The sequence below is a fragment of the Betta splendens genome, chromosome 3, assembly GCF_900634795.4.
Source record: "Betta splendens chromosome 3, fBetSpl5.4, whole genome shotgun sequence".
In the NCBI taxonomy this organism is placed as follows: Eukaryota; Metazoa; Chordata; class Actinopteri; order Anabantiformes; family Osphronemidae; genus Betta; species Betta splendens.
The window spans coordinates 1198744-1217972 of NC_040883.2; the positions used below are offsets into that span (position 1 = coordinate 1198744).

Here is a 19229-nt window from a genome sequence, read left to right on the forward strand (position 1 = left end):
TCCTTCCCTCCATCTCGCTTCCTCTGCTGTCGTCTGGTCCTCGCCTGCAGAACCCTCGACCCAACAGCCCCAAGCGGTAATTGGTTTTGATTTCAGGCACGGCGTCGCTCCTCTCACCTCCCAGCTCCTGCTGCGCTTTTCCACCGAACCCTCACAAACAAACACTTTACGAATTCAAACTCTGGGATTTCAAACAATGAGGAAAAGTGGAGACACGGGCTGTCAGCGTCTGCCAATTTGTTAGGCTGCTGCAGCTCCATGCAGCGCTCCAACGAGCCCAGAAACACCAGAAACAGGGCAATTTATAGAGAAGCGCATGCACGCGCTCACGGCCAGTTCACCTCCTGCAGCGGAGCCGTTCAGGGGCGTAGACTTCCATCTCACCCTGCTCCTATTGATGATGGCGGTTTAAACAGAGTCTAAAGCATGAAGACAAACTCGGAGCCTCTAGACTCAGGACGTTTCCATGGGTTCTCAGTCGCAGAGAGACTCGTACAGACGCTTCTTTCAGGATGAGTGTTTGGAGAAGGTGCTAATGAGATGAGCAGAATAATGATGACACGCTCTCTACATTCATTTGTGAGCTGTGAAAATAATGCAGCTGGTTAAAGCCTGCGTCAGCAGCACATGCATCCACGTTCATTAATCTCATTACGCCTCGGGTTCAAATACACAGTGTGTGAGTCTTGACTGTAGAGATGGAGGCACAAAGCCAAGTTTGTGACAACAAGGATTAGAAAAAAAGTCAAATAAAACTGAAAACTAAAATTAAAAACAGATATGAATATGAGAAATAGAAATATGAATGTTGATGGAGCCACGGGTCCCTGAGCTGCAGTCACACAAGGAGAACGTGTCCCAGCGTCGTGTGGTCAAATAGAATCGAGATGTGTTTGTTGGAGCAGACGCGACTCCATGAATGAAGTCTGTAAAAAAGTCTGTGACGTGTCTCATAACGTCCAGTAAAGCTTCGCTCTCCTCCAACAGGAAGCAGGTGGTGAAGAACAACAGAGCAGCTGATCAAACCAGAAGCCTTCATACAAACTGCATTTGTGTAAATGAAGCCGCTCTCACGTCTCTGAGTCGAGGCTCCGCTCTCGCTCCCATCATTTGGCCGCTGCGTCTGTGCAGCACAAGAACGCGGGACGGCGGCGCTGACGAGCGGCAGCTCCTCCGAAGCCGCGTCCTTTGAAAGGAGCCCAGTGGTGACAGAGCTCCGCTCACATCCAGTCACAGCCGATGAGTCCATGAAGCCTGGGCTGAGGCGGAACATGTGGAGTTCCACGTGGAGAGTTGGGACCACGTGACTCATTCATTCGTTCATTCGTTCGTTCGTTCGTTCGTTCGTTCGTTCGTTCGTTCGTTCGTTCGTTCGTTCGTTCGTTCGTTCGTTCATTCATTCATTCATTCGTTCATTCATTAGCCCTGGACCCTGGCTGTGTCCTGAAGCCTGTACCCTGAGTGGACCCTGAGCAGAACCCTGAGCAGAACCCTGAGTGGACACAGATCGGACCCTGAGCAGAACCTGAGCGTATTCTCAGCAAATCCTGAGTGGATCCTGAGTGGACCCTGAGCAGAACCCTGAGCAGAACCCTGAGTGCGACCCTGAGCAGAATCTGAGCAGAACCCTGAGCGGATTCTCAGCGGATCCTGAGCAGAACCCTGAGCAGAACCCTGAGCGGATTCTCAGCAAATCCTGAGTGGATCCTGAGTGCGACCCTGAGCAGAATCTGAGCAGAACCCTGAGCGGATTCTCAGCGGATCCTGAGCAGAACCCTGACAGGACACAGATTGGACCCTGAGCAGAACCTGAGCAGAACCCTGAGCGGATTCTCAGCGAATCCTGAGTGGATCCTGAGTGGACCCTGAGCAGAACCCTGAGCGGATTCTCAGCGGATCCTGAGCAGAACCCTAAGTGGACCCTGAGCGGATTCTGAGCAGAACCCTGAGCGGATTCTCAGCAAATCCTGAGTGGATCCTGAGTGGACCCTGAGCAGAACCCTGAGCGGATTCTCAGCGGATCCTGAGCAGAACCCTGAGCGGATTCTCAGCGGATCCTGAGCAGAACCCTGAGTGGGCCCTGAGCGGATTCTGAGCAGAACCCTGAGTGGGACCCTGGCTTGTCCTGAGCAGAACCCTGAGCGGATTCTCAGCGAACCCTGAGCAGAACCCTGAGTGGACACAGATTGGACCCTGAGCAGAACCTGAGCAGAACCCTGAGCGGATTCTCAGCGAATCCTGAGTGGATCCTGAGTGGACCCTGAGCAGAACCCTGAGCAGAACCCTGAGCAGAACCCTGAGCAGAACCCTGAGCGGGCAGCAGCAGCCAGTCGGAGGGGAGCGTGGCCTCACACTTCAGTGACGGCAGCACTGAAGGACTAATTGAATGTCACAACAGTTGACAGCAACGTGGAGAAGCAGCTGCTGCCGAGACGCGTGTCCAGATGAGCGAACGGCGCCTGGAGGCCTTTCAGCGGCGCCGGTCGCTGTCAGGCTGCGCTGTGGGTTCAACCTGTGCGGAGGCAACGGGTGGGATCCTGTCTGTGTGAGGAAAAACGCACAGGAAGGAACAAACAGACGGGTTTGAAGCGTGAACGTCACCAGCTACAGCTCTGGGTCTGATGTTCTGTGTGGGACCCCCTGCGGTTTCTAGCAGAGAGAACCTGGATTATATCTATTAGGAGAAGCAGCCGATAAAATAAGGATGTTTAAGTTCTTGTTGGTGTTTTTGAGTGGATGGTGACGTGTGACGGGAGCTTCCTGACACGTCGCCTGCTTCCATGTTCTTCATGGGGCGGATCCACATACTGCAGGAAGACAATCCGAGCCTCACTGAGACCCACAGACCAGCGCAGCGGCTGCCTGAGCTCCATGACGGCTCCAGGACCAAAACGCTGCAGACAAATATGTGCTCAGCGCATTTATTCACAGTCACAGCACGAGCTGCAATTATGGAGTCTGAAATGAGGAAGACAAGGTGATGCAATGGCAGCTAAATGTGATGAGTGTGTTTGTGCCCTGTTCAAAGCAGCCGCTGTAAAAGATGCTGACATACAGTATGCAGAGAAACAGCACGGCCCAAACTTAACGAGGACGAACCTGAGACTGAAACTATCTGATGAAATACACAGGAAATATGCAGGACGTGAGGCTTTTGAAGTTTATCAGCACTAAAACACTCCTGTCACCGGGTTGTGCAGGAAGAGGAGCAGCAGCTCCATGTTTATTCATGATTCAAGATCTCTCTTCAATAACGGTGCTGATCGTGATCAGCAGAGGCACTTGTGCTGCTCGCTCCGTTTGGATGGCAGAACTTCAAACACACACACACACACACACACACACACACACACACACACACACACACACACACACACACACACACACACACACACACACACACAGACACACACACACACACACACACACACACACACACACACACACACACACACACACACACACACACACACACACACACACCCCTACTGGTAATTAGCGTGTGCCAAGAGTTTGGCTTTTGAAGCAGGTCCTCCCTCCCTTTCAACTGCGCGCAGCAGCTAATTGCTAAAATGTTGTCTTAGCGCCGAGGGCTGGACACGACCCTGATCTGGCCTCGTCACAGTGGGAGCAGCGCTGACGGACCCGAAGCCCAGAAGACGCAAGCAGCACCAAAGAAAACAGTCAGTCAGACGAGATTCTGAGTCCAACAAGAAACAGATGGAGGAAGAACCTGCATCGTAACGCGAGCAGCGGCACCAATGGTTCATTTTGACGAGTCATCAGCCCGTCCGTCTGGGCCGCTACCAGGCCACTGCACCTGTACCAGAGGCGACAGGTGCAGTGGGTCGTCATCATCCATTCCCGCAGCCCCCCCCCCCTCTGTTAGCTACGGTTTAATGTGTAGTAACGCGAGGACGTCCAACGTGTCACAGGTTCAGACTTGTGTGTGTGTGTGTGTGTTTGTGTGTGTGTGTGTGTGTGTGTGTGTGTGTGTGTATGTGTGTGTGTGTGTGTGTGTGTGTGTGTGTGTGTGTGTGTGTGTGTGTGTGTGTGTGTGTGTGTGTGACGCGTGTGTTGGGTCGACAGCGGCCACTTAACAGAGTCACATGACAGATAAAACGGATCAGAACCGGTCCTCATTCAACTGTCTGTGTGTGATGCTGGTGAAGTATCACGTGTTTGATCCTCAGACTCAAATTCAGCGTCAATTCAAAGCTGCTTCATCGCAACCAGCGGCTTCGTCCCATCACACATGAAGGCCTCATTATTTACATCCTCACCGTTCACAGTTAAAACGCTGCGTCTGTGGTGGTGAGAACATAAGAACTCCACTTCCTCTTTCTTCTGTTTGCTGCAGAAGACAGATCCTTTGTCTTATTTGTCTTATACCCCCCTCCCCACCCCCCCCCCCCCTACCCCCCCCCCCCCCCCCCCCCCATCACACTGTTATTTTTGCAGGTGCATCTGCAGTGATCTATTTTTCTCTTCACATCTCTTAATGATTCATGCTTTGGGGTTTCTCGCCCCCTCGTTCTAAAAGCTTAGTGAACAGAGAGAAAGGAGTAGAGAGGACTCATCAGAAGAACAAGGGAGCGACCATAAGAGGACGAACAAAGCGCAGGATTAGAAATAAAATCGCTGGCAGAGAAGCGATGAAAGATGTTTTATGGTGGAAATATGTATTGGTTTGGCTCAAACAACTGCAGCAGTCAGTCACTGCGTGGACGTCCACGTGTGGCTCCGTTTGAACTTATTAAAGAGTTCAGCTGCGTCGTCTTCAGTGGACTCCAGCTCGGCCCAGATGTTCTGGAGAACTCCGGCTCCTCCTCCCTCGCTCGCTCGCTCACTCACTGCTCCAGCCAATTAGAACAGCGTAAAACACAAAAGACCCAGAAATCGCCGTGCACTTAAATCAATATCTCTCTGACACAATGTCAAGAAGAATGGAGCGTCATGGGCTCCGCATGCGACTGGAGCGGTGCCGACAGGTGCGTCGACAGACGCGCTGGGATTTTACGTCAAATAAGAAGATTGTGAAGCACTTTCTAGAGATTAAAATGAAGCAGCGGTGCCTCTTCATGAACACGACGACTCTGATACAAGCTGCTGTTGTTGCATCCAGTAACACAACACAAACACAACCATGGAAGGAGAAAGACCAACTCCAACATCTAACGTGTGAAACGCTCATCACTGCGTTCACTGCGTAGTTTTAATACTCAGATCTGTTCATTCCATCAACATCTGGATTCTGGTTTTGAAGCTGTTTATTTTAAGGTTCACACGACAAGTTCTGGATATGAATTAGAAAAGCAGAGCCAGTCACGCACACACACACACACACACACACACACACACACACACACACACACACACACACACACACACACACACACACACACACTCGCACGCACGCACGCACACACAAACAAACACACACGTGCACACACAAACAAACATGCACGCATGCACGCACACGCGCACACACACTTAGGACTCAATTATAGACTCAACTATGAAAAAAATCGAATCTTTCTGATTTGATGTAATAAAAATAACAATAATAATAATAATAATAATAATACAACAGATGTCGGGTGCTGGTGGTTTGTTATTGGCTTGTGTGTGAGTCATTGGTCAGTTTCAAATCCAACAGAGATCAAAAAGGATGAGATCTGAAGAGGGACCACAAAAAGACGGCATCAGTTGGACTCGGAGGCCGGGATGTAAAGCCGTTGCCATGGCACTCGCTCGCTGCTATTTTTGCCTCAGTCTGCAGTTAATAACTCCAAACGACGAAGTAAACACTTGATTTTCTAGGTTACTAACATCAACACTGTGTCCTTTAGTCCAGGACTGACGACAGCTTCAGGTGCTCTGGCTCCGTCTTTGCACTGGGTCATGTCTTGCCGTGACCCCAGTGTCGGGACTGTCCCCAAGGAGGAGCATCTGTACAGGAGCAGGGCCAGAAAAGGCAGGCTGCAGTGGGATCCTTTGAACTGTGGCTACGTCTATGAACTGGTCTGAACCTTTGTCCCAGCTTTTAGCCACGTTACCATGAACAACCTGCTGCCGTGCTCATGTGCACTATTTAAAAGCAATCAGGAAACTATCAGACTGAAAGACAAAGGAGCAGTCGTGCTCCAGTGGAGCAGTGGACTGGACGCCATCGACGACGCTCCGATGAAACACGGAGCCGAGGTCCAACCAGAGCAAACGTGAGCAGCAGATCCTCCCATCACACACAACAAGCTCAGGGCCGAGCAGGAGCCCCAGTGGGCTGCGTGGAAGCACCACACCGGAGGAGTGCGTGGACGGAGACGACCGGCAGCGCATGAGCCACGCGCGCTTCCTCATCTCATCTCCATCACAGTCACAGAACCAGTGGGCGTCAGTCGTCACTCACTGATTAGTGCACGTGTGTTTCCTGTGCTTGTTGGGTCGTAGTGGTACGAGACTTCCTAATGGTTTGAGCTGGATTCATCACCAGACCAGACCAGGCTGCGATCGAAGGTGGTGCGAGGCCGCGAACCTGTGAAACTTTGACTGATTGGACAGGATGTGTTGAAGAAAACAAAGAGCCGTGAAAACCCGATACCTGGGTTCTGAATAGATCCAGAGCCCTTGGAGCAGCGCCGACCCGACAAACCTGTGGGATCTACAGCAGCTCGGTCCCAGTCGATCTGAGCTCAGTCATCAGCGCTTCCACTGGTGGCGCTGGTGTTTGGGACCAGCTGACCACACATTTAATGTCCTGTTGTTTCGCCCGTTTGCCTTCAACCACGTCCCCACACACTACGCTTTACAGACTATAACATATCGGACTTATTCATTCCCTCAACCCCAAAGGACGCATCACGGGTCACACACACGCTGAGCAGCGAATCCGAGGCTGAACCTGGTTCTGAGTGTCTTTTAGGAGCTTATTTGTAAAATTCCTCAGACTCGCGGGAGCGCTGTCAGGACGACTCCCGCTGTCTCATAACACTTTTCCTTTTGGGCCATTTCCTGCAGTCAGTGTGATTATGTTCTCATTCCTGACAAAACGCACCACAGGGAAGGAAGGAGACTAGAACTTAAATATGACTGTTTGTCTTAGTGAAGCAGAACGAGTCTGGAACAAAAACCTCCCCGATGGAAAAGCAGCTTTTTCTCCTGCGTTAGGACGACACGCTAACTATTAGCAGCGGCTGGAGGCGGCTCCATCAGGTTCAGCGCATGTCCAGCCTTGGTGTCTCTGCGTCTGACTGCATCCAGCTCAGGCTTTTAAAGAGGAGCACATTCAGCCGTAGTAGTGTATCAGATAAACATGAACCACATGAACACGCTAATGGTAGAGACGCTGTGAAGAGAGAGTGACCTCAAAGCCTGAGTCACTGCGGATCACACGGACTCATGTTCTGAGTCCATCTGCGCCTCGTCGCCCTGGTGCACACGACAGTAAATGGAAGGTCCCCATTGAACACAGTGTTAAAACTGGGATCAGGCATCGTATTCTCGGCTTCAGCTCTCGGCCGCTTCCACGTGAGAGGCTCGTTTTTTCAGCACACCAATAAAACCAGAGTTGACACTGTGGAGCATCTCAGGTTTGGAGGTGAGCCACCGAAGGCCGTCCGATCAGATAGAAGCAGAGCGCGTGGAGGAGGGAGAGGCTGTGAGTGCTGGTGGGAGCTGCATCATCAGGAACGGAGGAGAGACCACCCCTTCTCCTCTGCGTGCGCCACAGAAGCCTCCTCCACAGCGTGATGTTTGCACGGTTCACATTAGGATCAACGGCTCGCAGCCATGAGAGGCTACGCGTACACACACGGTGCATCATCCACCACCAATGAAACGTAGCTGTGAGAAATGTGACTGCACAAAGTCAACAACCTGCAGCCACCACTGCCCAGGGATGTGTGAGCACTGACTAACGCCACCATCTGCTGCCGCACTCCCTCACTCACTGCCTCGCTCCCTCGCTCCCTCGCTCCCTCACTGCCTCGCTCCCTCACTGCCTCGCTCCCTCACTGCCTCGCTCCCTCGCTCCCTCACTGCCTCGCTCCCCTCACTGCCTCGCTCCCTCACTGCCTCGTCTCCCTCAACTGCCTCTCTCAGGCCCATGGGAGCTTCCCCTCTCTCCCTATCACTGCCGCTCTGCTCCCTAAGCCTCGCTCCCTCACTGCCTCGCTCCCTCACTGCCTCGCTCCCTCGCTCCCTCACTGCCTCGCTCCCTCACTGCCTCGCTCCCTCGCTCCCTCACTGCCTCGCTCCCTCGCTCCCCCACTGCCTCGCTCCCCTCACTGCCTCGCTCCCTCACTGCCTCGCTCCCTCGCTCCCTCACTCTCACTGCCTCGCTCCCCTCACCTCGCCGCAACCAAAGTCGCTCCCTCACTGCCCTCGCTCCCTCGCTCCTCACTGCCTCGCTCCTCTTGCTCCCTCCTGCCTCTATTCCCTTCACTGCCATCGCTCCCTCACTTGCCCTCTGCTCCCTCGCTCCCTGCCTAGCCTCGCTCCCTCACTGCCGTCAGCTGCCCCTCCCCAAGAAACTCTCCCTCACTCTCTCACTGCCTCGCTCCCCACTCCACTGCCCCTCGCTCCCTCGCTCCCTCACTCTCTCACTGCCTCGCTCCCTCGCTCTCCCTCCGTCCTCCTCCTCCCCTACTCCGTCCACCACTGCTCTCCTCCTCTCTCTCCCCCTCACTGGTCTCCTTCTCTCCCTCACTTCCTTCCCCTCTTCCGTCTCTGTCCCATCTCCATCCTCCTCCTCTCTTCTCCTCTCCCCCCTTGGAGCCGTCTCTACTCAGTCTCACCCTTCACTCCCTCCCTCCACGTTCCAGCCAGTTCCCCATCCCTCCGATTCCTCCTCTCCTCCCTTCCTTCTTCTCTCCCAGTCTCTCCCATGCATCCTCCATTGCGCTCCATCTCCTCCCTCCTTCTCTCCCGCCATCCTTCCCTCTCCAGCCTCTCCGTCCCTATCCCCATCTCTCCCCACTCTCTCCCATTCTCTCATCCCTTTCCCTCCCCTGAGATCCCTTGCCAGTCGGAGCTCTCCCTCTCGTCCCCTCCCTCTGTTCCCCTCGATCCCTCTGCTCCACGCCTCACTTCCTCTCGCTCCCTCACTTGCTCGCTCCGGGGCTCTCGCTCGTCCCTGCACTGCACTGTGTCTCTGCCCGCGCCTCCTAGGCGTACTGCCTCGCCCCTCATCTCGCTCCCTCCTGCTCCTCAACTCTCCCGATCTTCCTGCCTCTCCTTCTCCCCTGGGCCTCCCCCATCCTCCCTCCACTGCTGCTCCCTCACCATTCTCCTCGCTCCGAATCACTGTGGGATCCCTCTCTCCCCTGGCCGCTCACTTCCTCACTTGCTCTATCCCTCCCTCCCTCTCTCCCGTTCTCTGGACATCCCTCACTCTCCAACTCCTGGAATCTCTCACCTTCCTCGCTCCTCATCTCCCTCCGTCCGCCTCTCCGCCTCTCTCCTCCTGCCTCGCTCCCCTCACTGCCGTCGCTCCTCGTCCACATCATACCACGCCTCTCGCTCCCCGGCTCGCCTACTGCCGTGCTGCCTTCTCCTCCCTCCTCTCCCTCCACTTCCTCTCCCAAGCGCCCCTCCATCTCCCTCTCTCGCCCCCCCTCACTGTCCGCTCCTGCTCTCCTCACTCCGCTCTGCTCCTCTACTCCGAGTCGCTCCCTCTCTCCCACTGCATGTCTCGTCCCGTCACTGGCGCTTCGCTCCCTGCCCTCTACTCACACTGCCTCGCTCTCTCCTTCCCGTCTCTCCCTCCTCACTCTCGTGCCCGAGTCCCTCATCCGGGGCTCGCATTCCCCTCCCCCTCCTCTGAACGCCAGCTCAGCTCGCCTCGCTGTGCCTCGCTCCCGTCACTGCCTTGCCTCGCTCCCTCACTGCCCTCTTCACCTGCCTCCCCCTCGCTCCCTCACTGCTACGCTCCGCGCTCCCTCACTGTCCTGCCCGCCCCGATCTCTCCCTCCTCTCTCGCATCCTCATCCTCGTCTCCCCCTCCCTCTCTCCCGTCAGTAGGTCCCTGGGGTCGCTCCCCTCTGCTCTCTCCACCCCTCCAACTGCCTGCTCCACTGCCTCGTCCCTCCTGCCTCTCTCCTCGCCTACCCCCATGCTCTCCCGGCTCCCGTCACTACTGCCCTCGCGTACCCACCGTCCTGCTCCCCTCGTCCTCGCGTCTCATCCTTCCTCCCCACTTCCGATGACTCCTTCCCTCACTGCCTCTCTCCCTCACTCTTCTCTCTCCCCTTTCCCTCTCTCTAGCCCTCACTTCCTCTCACTTCATTCCTCTCTCCCTCCCTTATCCACACCCTCCTCTCTACCATCCCATTCCCTCTCTCCCGTCGCTCATCCTTCTCAATTCGCATCTCTCTCCTCACTTGCCTTCGACCTCCCTTCTTCACCTTACGCGTCCTCGACAGGTGCTCCTTGTCCCGATTCTCTCCCTCCTACTTCCATCTGCTCGGTTCCTTCCGCCTTTCGAGTCTCCTGTCGCTCCCTCCGACTCTCCCTCACTGCCTCCCCCCACTCCGGTCGGAAGCATTCTCCCCTCACGGCCTTCAAGCTCTCTCCCGCCCGCATCCCTCCCAAAATCTCTCCCTTCTCATACCCCTCCTCTCTCCCTTCCTCCTCCACTTCTCTCCCTAAACTCACTGCTCTCCCCTGCTCTCTTCTCACTCCTCCTTCCATCCTCCACTCACTCCCGCTCCCTATCCCCTCCACTCACCCCCGTCTCACTCCGCTCGCTCCCACTCTGCCTCCTCCCTCATCTCCACTCACTTCCGAGTCGCATCCCAATCGCTCCCTCGCTCCCTCACTGTCCTTCGCTCCCCACTTCCCTCCTCCCTCCACGATGGGTGACCGATCTCGTCTCCTTCCTTCGTCTGCTCCAAATCTCATCCTCCTCTATCCAGCCAGTCTCCTCGCTCCCTCGCTCGCCCCCCGTCCTCACTGCCTCGCTCCCATCACTACTGCCTCCTCCCGTCTCTGCTCCCTCTCTCCCTTCAATCTCCCCTGCCTCTCCGTACTGCCACCTCTGCCTCCCTCGCTCCCTCACTTTCCGTCTCTCCCATCCTTCCTCTCTCCACACTTGCCGTCTCTCCCGTTCTCACTGTCCGCTCTCGCGTCCTCGCACTCCCCACCTGTGCCTCAGCTCCCCGTCACTGTCCTCCCTCGCTCCTCTCCGCGTCCATCTCTGCCGATCCTCCCTCTCCCCACTTCCATCCTCCTCCTCCCTCCTCTCCCTCACTTCCTCGCTCTCCTCACTTCCTCTCATGCCTCCCAGGGTCACGTCCCATCGCCTCTCCCCATCAACTTGGCTTCCTTCGCTCCCCGCCCTTGCTCATGGTTCGCGTCCCTCCCTTTCCATTCTCTCGTCCCTCCCGTTCCTCTCTGAGAACCCGGTCACGGTCCGTGCTCATGTCGACCCTCACTTCTATCTCGTCCCCGTCGAATCACTTCCTCTCCCTCTCTGGTCCCGTGTCCTCTCGTCCCTTACTCTTCGATCCCTCCCTTCCTCGTTTCTCTCGCCCGAGAAGGGGAGGTGTCTCGTTCCCTCACCAGATTCCGGTCTTCTCCCGTCCCTTCCGATCTCTTCCCTCTCGTCCTCTCTCCCTCTCTCCGGTGGATGTTCACGTTCTTCCTCTCTTCTCTCCCGAATAGGGGCTACTGCTTCCCGTAGCATGTCCCGTACAAAAGAAAAAAATGAAAAGGACAGAGAAAAATAAAAAAATTTGTCCAGTCGTCTCCCGTGTCAGCTCCATATTGTCCCATTGGTCCCTACGTCGGGTGAGGTAGCTTAGGTAAGGTGATAGTCCCGGATCCCTATCCATGAGGAGGGATCCGGCGTGTCTCAAATAGCCCGTCGGTCTGTAAGGGCTCCCGCTTCTCTCCCGGCGGGGAAATGGGGGTCTCTCGGCCCGCTCCCTGTAGGGAGGCTTAGCCAGTCTCCTCCCTCACTTCCATTCTCTCATCCCTGTGTAATCCCTCGCTCCCTCCTTGTCCTTTCGCTCCCATCGCTTCCCTCCCCCCCACTGCCTCGCTCCCTCACTCCCTCGCTCCCTCACTTCCTCGCTCCCTCACTGTGTCCTCTCCTCCTCACTCGTCCCTCGCGTTTCCCCCTCTCTCCTCACTTCCTATCGCTCCTTCACTCTTCCCAGTCTCCCTCCTCTCTCCCGTTCCGCTCTCTCTGCCTCACATCTTCTCAACTTCCTCGCTCCCTCGCTCTCTCACTGTGCCTCGCTCCCTTGCTCCCTCACTGCTCGCTCCCATCGCTCCCTCACTGAACTTCAACTCCTCCCGTCACTGCCACTCGCGCGCCGTCGCTCCTCACTGCCTCGCTTCCCTCGTCCCTCACGCCTCGCTCCCTGCTCCCTCACTGTGCTGCCTTCTCGTCCCTCACTGCCCTGCCTCGCTCCCTCAACTGCCCTCGCTCCCTCACTGCACTCTCTCCCTCACCTGCCTTCTCTCTCTCACTTACTTCCTGCTGCCTCACAAGGCTCCCTCTCTCCCGGTCTCGTCCCTCACTTCCGGATCTCTCCCTCACTTCCCAAATCGGGATCCGGTCTCTCCTCTCGAATAGGGAGTCCCTCACGGTGTTCTCTCACTTCCTTAGGAGTGGGTCTCCTCTCTCCTTCAATCTCGCCCCGATGTATCACTGTGTTACCGGGTCTTACTTCCTCTCTCTCCTCTCCATCCCTCACTCCTGGAATCGTCTGCCTCTCACTCAAGTTCGCTACCCTGAGAGGGACAGAGTGAAAACTCTCCCTCCCTTGCCGTCTCCTCCGGCGTCTCTCCCGGTCATCTTCAATGGAGTCGTGCTTTCTGCCTGGACTATTACTCTCTCCCTAGCTCTTTCCTCAGTGCTGCTCCCATTCACCTAGTCCTTCTCCTCCCGTTCACTTTTCCTCTTCCTCTCCCTGGTCGACGTTCCCTCTCGTACCCCTTCCCCTGCCTCACTCTCTCACTGCCTCGCTCCCTCGCTCCCTCACTGCCTCGCTCCCTCGCTCCCTCACTGCCTCGCTCCCTCACTGCCTCGCTCCCTCGCTCCCTCACTGCCTCGCTCCCTCGCTCCCTCACTGCCTCGCTCCCTCGCTCCCTCACTGCCTCGCTCCCTCACTGCCTCCCTCCCTCACTGGCCTCTCTCCTCGCCTCGCCCCTCACTGCCTCGACTCCATCACTCTCCGCTACCCCTCAGTCGTCCCTCGTCTCCCTCACTGCCTATCTCTCCCCTCTCTCGACCTCCCTCACTCTCCTCTCCTCGCGGTTCCTTCCTCGTCTCCCTGCTACATTTCCCATATGAGCCTCTCAGCCTCCAATCTCACATTTCCCTGCATTCTCGCTCCCTCGCTCCCTCACTGCCTCGCTCCCTCACTGCCTCGCTCCCTCGCTCCCTCCTCCTCACTTGCCTCGCCTCCTCACTACTCCTCGCTCTCCCTCACTGCTCGCTCCCTCAGCTCCTCGTCACTGCCTCGCTCCCTCTACTGCCTCGCTCCCTGCCTCGCTCTCCTCCCACCTCTCCTGCCTCTCTCTCGTCCCTCGTCTCCCTCACTGTCCTCCGTCCATCTCGTCCCTCACTCCCTCGTCTCCCTCCTCCTCCTCTGCCTCGTCCACCTCATCTCTCCGCCTCCCTAATCCTCGCCGTCATCCTCTTCCCCCTTCCTCCTCCCTCGCTCTCCTTCAGGTCTCCTCCCTCTCTCGTACTGCCTCGATTGCCTCACTGCCTCGCTCCCTCACATCCTGCTCCCATCACTGTCCAGATCTCTCGGGATCCCTGAAACAGCTCTCTCCCTCACTGCCTCGCTCCCTCACTCCCTCGCTCCCTCACTGCCTCGCTCCCTCACTGCCTCGCTCCCTCGCTCCCTCCTCTCCCTCCCTGCCTCGCTCCCTCCCTCCCTCCCTCCCTCCCTCCCTCCCTCCCCCCCTCGCTTGCCCCCTCGCTCCCTCCCTTGCCCCCTTGCTCCCTCACTGCCTCGCTCCCTCACTGCCTCGCTCCCTCCCTCACTGCCTCGCTCCCTCACTGCCTCGCTTGCTCCCTCGCTCCCTCACTGCCTCACTCCCCCGCTCCCTCCCTTGCCCCCTCGCTCCCTCCCTTGCTCCCTCGCTCCCTCACTGCCTCGCTCCCTCCCTCCCTCGCTCCCTTGCTGCCTCGCCTCCTCCCTCGCCCCCACGCCCCTCGCTTCCTTTCCCTCCCTCCCTCACTGCCTCGCTCCCTCACTCCCTTCCTCCCTCCCTCCCTCTCCCCCCTCCTCCCTCCCTTGCTCCCTCGGTCCCTCACTGCCTCGCTCCCTCCCTCCCTCCCTCGCTCCCTTGCTGCCTCGCTCCCTCCCTCGCCCCCCCCCTCGCTTTCTTCCCCTCCCTCACTGCCTCCCTCGCTCCCTCCCTCACTGCCTCGCTCCCTCACTCCCTTACTGCCTCACTCCCCCGCTCCCCCCCCCCCCCCGCTCGCTCCCTCCTTCTCCCTCCCTCCGCCGACTCCCTCGTTACTTCCCTCTCCTCTGTCTCACCCAACACGCATCCTTTCTTCAAAACCATCTCTCCCAGGGGAGCATATGCGACGCAGCGATCCAACACTAATTCTACTGCCTCTCCTCAGTATAATCCAATCTGCTCTACTGGGGAAACAGAAGATGGGGCGAAAAGGAGCGAGAGCCCACAAACAAATAAAAAGCCAGAGTCGTTCTGACAATCGCACAATTGAAATTAGTCCCACATTTTGCTTTTGATTTAATGCGACCAAATACAAATGTTCTCTGACAAGTAATCATTAGGTCTGTGCCCTAGTTTCTGTATTCTGGTTCTGTGTCTCAAACCCAAAGCAGAACCAGAATAACTGATCAGCGCAACGTCCCTTTTTAGGACCTAATCATTTTAAAATTCAAGCTGCTCAACTTCCACCACAAGAGCATGAATATTTTACCCTCTGCAAATGAGGGCTCAGCATTAAATTCCTTGATGGCAGTGATTATGACACAGTAATTAGTCACATGGCTACGCAATGATGATCTCATTATTGTGCCCTCATCAAGGCCTGTCAATCACAGCAAATAAATATTACAGAGAAAAATCACAGCCTGTGTTTTACTGTATTTAACACAGTGACATGTTTTATAATGTCACCAAACAATGTGAATGTGACTGTGGGTGTTTTTATACAAAGTCATTGTACATATGGACGATTAACATAATACAAAACCGATGGAGGAAAAGCAATTATGTCAGAAAATTGCAATTCTTAACTAGTTTGCAGGTCACAAAAGGCCATTTTATCTGAATGTATGCATGCAGATGACCTGTAATCAGGAAGTAAAGGTTTAGGTTTAGGAAAATGTTTTTGTGCTTCCCTGTCTGTCCCTGTGCACGCTCCCACGTCTGACCCACTCAACTTCCTTCTCTTGAAACCAAGCAGATTCCTGAAAAGCAGTGGGTGGCAGGAGGAGAAATACCTCCAGGGATTAGTAGCTAATCCAGCCCTTGGTCTGGAAGCCTCTGGCCTCTGCCTCCTGTCCTTCAAACTACTAGGAGCTCGGTTGGCAGGGTCACTAATGGTTGGGGGCACCAGAGGTGATGGGGTGACTGTTAGCAGGAAGCATTAGCTGCTTGTGGTAGTAAGGATCAGTAACCGGATGGATGTGCAACAAGAGGCGACGGCTGGAGTCTGGATTTGCCGCTGAGCATCACCTCACCAGGAGGCTGGAATGCAAAAATCTACGTAACTGGATCTTAAAGATGGTGGGATTTCGTTTTTAGTGCATAAATCCAGGCTGTTACACCAGCACCTGAAGTGACCAAGCAGTAACTGGGGTCAAAGCATCACAACTGGGTATGATGAGATATTTGAAAGTGATAAAAATGGAGCTTAGTGGGTTTAAGAGCGCTGTCCGTGGTGCTGAATGTGTTGTCTCCTCCTTCCTGTTTGTGTCAAATCATTTGTTTTGCTCAGCGGCAGGAACAGACTTTTTGAGATGACCTGAAAATAAATCAGTCAATTTTCAATATTGTTCAGATTATAAAAATGTTCTTGTTCATATGCAACTATACGCAGGAAAAAAAAACACATCGCTGCCCAAGACTCATAAAACATAACTGACTTGTGCCACCAACGGATTCATTTGCAGAAGAGAAAAATGCCTGAACTCTGGTGGAGGCGCAGCTTCCACCTCGTTCACCTGTTTCCATGAGTCTGACTCTCACTGCTTCTGTCTGGAAGAACAAACTGCTGTTCATTAAAGCTTCTGGAAAATCCCCCAAGCAAATGGACAAGGCAGTTCTTTTAATAGCACCAAACAATTGTGTGATTATCAAGAGTGAGAAAGGAGGCTGATACGAAACAGCAGCAGCTCATCAATAACAATGTGTTTTAAGGTGTCAGGCTAAACCAGCTCTGCTCCATTAGTCTCTTGTACATGACGTGGGTAGGACGCGCTGTGATATGAGTTCTCAGAGGAAAAGAGGCCATCGTAAACCCCTGCTGACATGCCAGGCTATTTTTATTTCCCTCTCCACTCGCACTGTTGTTTAGCGCAGCACGAGCGTCAGCGTCCTGAGTCTAAAAGAGGAAGAGGAAAATGAATTCTGCCTTTGAGTGAGCCAATAAGTGAAAGACAAAAACAGAAGAAAGGTCAGCGCAGTCAAACACAGTCATAACTACGGTTCAGGCGCTTAGTAACCACGGTGCATTCTGGGTAATGGTTGGGCCCAACCTCGCCCCCAACAAGGAGTGGGGCAAAACTGTCACGTGTTCGCTGGACACATGCTGCTCTGAGTCACTGACCTCCTCAACACTGGATTCCTCACGCGTTACAGCATCCCAGCGTTCACACCAGCATCTCTCGCTGCTTCGCTGCTCCCTGAACGAAGGCCGACGAGCCGAACCCGAGGCGACGCCTCCTCAGACCCTGACAGGCGTGAGCCCAGCGAGGCCTCACCCCTCAAACCTCCGGGAGGGAGCCAAGGTCTGCGGCTCCATGTGAGTGATGGCTGATGTGGAGCACACGCAGCCTGAGGCTCCCGGGGGCCGCGCCAGGATGTGCTTTGCATTAGAGCCGAGGACGTCCGCGCTCGCTTCCCGGGACCAGCTCAGCCCCACTGCAGGAGCTGCAACAGGCAGCAGCCAGGTCTCAGAGTCCCAGGACTCCAGGTTCCTGAATGTGATACTTGTGCATTTACGAGGTGATTTGGATGATGTGCACCAAGTTCACGGCCACAAATGATTATGGTCACAATTCCAGTTTCCTGCATTTGTGAGAGGTTGAACAGGAAACAGTCCAGGTTCTGACGGGTCACTGTCTGAGTGAACACTCAATTATTTATTGATGTTGTTTTTTTCATCATTTCTCTCACCACATACAAACGTCTCAGACTCCATCAGGTCGACCTGCAAGGTGTGCATTGATCCGCTAAGTCAACGTGGCAAAGACGCAGGCAGGCAGACAGACAGACAGGCAGACAGACAGGCAGGCAGGTAGGCAGACAGGCAGGCAGACAGACAGACAGACAGACAGACAGACAGACAGGCAGACAGACAGACAGACAGACAGACAGACAGACAGGCAGGCAGACAGACAGGCAAGCAGGCAGGCAGGCAGGCAGACAGACAGACAGGCAGGCAGGCAGGCAGGCAGACAGACAGACAGGCAGGCAGGCAGACAGACAGGCAAGCAGGCAGGCAGGCAGGCAGGCAGACAGACAGACAGGCAGGCAGGCAGGCAGGCAGACATCATGACACACACACACACACACACACACACACACACACACACACACACACACACACACACACACACACACACACACACACACACACACTTGGCTCTTTAGAGGTGAACAACGAGATGCTGGTTCAAATGAAACACGTTTCTTTTTCAATCAGTGAATGTGGAGCAGGACACAGACTCATCCAGGCTTGGAGCCGAGTAACAAATGCTGCCAGGGTCACTGAATCATGAAGGTCATGTGATGCATCATTCAGCGTCCGTCTGTCACGGTGACCTCCCAGCAGCTCTACAACGCTCCACAGCTGCGCTGCTTTCTCCCTGCTGCAGTCCGGCCTTCGTCTCCTCATCCACTTCGGCTGCTGGAATGTTTGCTTCACATCTGCATTCAAAATTTGAAAGGATAGTTCACCGTGAACCTGAACCCGACTTCGTTCCTCTGATGCTTTTACTTAATTGATGCTTTAAATAAAACAGCGAGTGAAGATGTGTATGGTACAAAGCTCAAAGTTGTGTTTACTGTGTTTATTGATGGAGCCACTCGTTTCTAAGCTTCTCATTTAAACCACAACAACTACAGCAACTTCAACTTCGTTTACTTGTGTTATTAGAACCCTGTGCAAGCTCAGTTCGAACGAGTGAACGGGCCACAGATCCAGCAGCAGGAACCTGCTCGTCCCTGAGAAAGGACCGGGGCTCCCAGACATGACGTTCCACCATGGCTGCTCCCACTGTGGGACTGTGGATGGAGCTGTACTGTCATGGCTGCCATTCATACAGCAGCATAAGTGACCGTGCTTCAGACGCCCAGCTTTTACCTTTTTGTCCATCCGATGCTGCTGGTGTCGACAGGGCAGCTTTGCTCTCCTCTTGTCTTGAGCTTCTAAATATATCACTCTACAGCTGTTGCTGTCAGGAATGACCTGAAAACAGGCAAAAAGGGAGGTTTGACACGTGCTGAATGTGTACCCAGCTCTCCCTGCCAACAGCTCGCTCTGTTTTTGCCAATAAAACAACCACAACAAATTGATCTGAGAAGCAGAAAGTCAGGAGGCTGCATCTGTGGCCTGGGTATTAAAGAGGAATACGGCTGAACGTGAAACTGGTCCATGCGCTGCCCGCTGACATTTCGCCGTGTGGATCAGAATCACAGGAGCTTTTAGTTCTCTGATTTACCAAGCGAGCTCCAGTTTTCCTCCGCATCATGTGCAGGGAACAAGTGAGTTAATAATTTATCAGTAATTAGAGCAGAGAAACAACAGTATCTGCCTCAGACAAAGCAGGATGCTGGCGTTAAACACAAAGATGTGGACGGAGCCACAAGATGAATCATGTTCCTGCACCACCACAGGAACCATCACTGGCTGGATGTTACCGACACGCAGTAAACAATGAATGAATGAATGCATGAATGAGGATCAGCAGCAGGTGGAGGAGGCGCCGTCCATCAGGCCTGATCTTTCCCAGGCAGGTGCCTGAGACCAGAACACGCACGCTTCATATTTCATGAGGACTCCA

At 54.8% G+C, this 19229-nt stretch overlaps 1 protein-coding gene across 4 annotated transcripts in view; it reads right to left on the reverse strand.

The window, feature by feature from the left end:
- Positions 1-14498: 14498 nt before the first annotated feature.
- The window catches only part of LOC114852371 (carbohydrate sulfotransferase 1-like), a 67453-nt gene continuing 62722 nt past the window's right edge, over positions 14499-19229 (reverse strand). For 2 of the 4 annotated variants that reach the window (XM_055507321.1, XM_041070042.2), the window contains 2 exons: positions 18530-18634; positions 18100-18450 (listed from right to left, as the gene is read on the reverse strand). In XM_055507321.1, the coding sequence (XP_055363296.1) occupies positions 18337-18450; positions 18530-18634 (219 nt within the window). In that variant the 3' untranslated portion in view covers positions 18100-18336. The other 2 variants (XM_055507322.1, XM_055507323.1) reach the window with 2 other exon arrangements.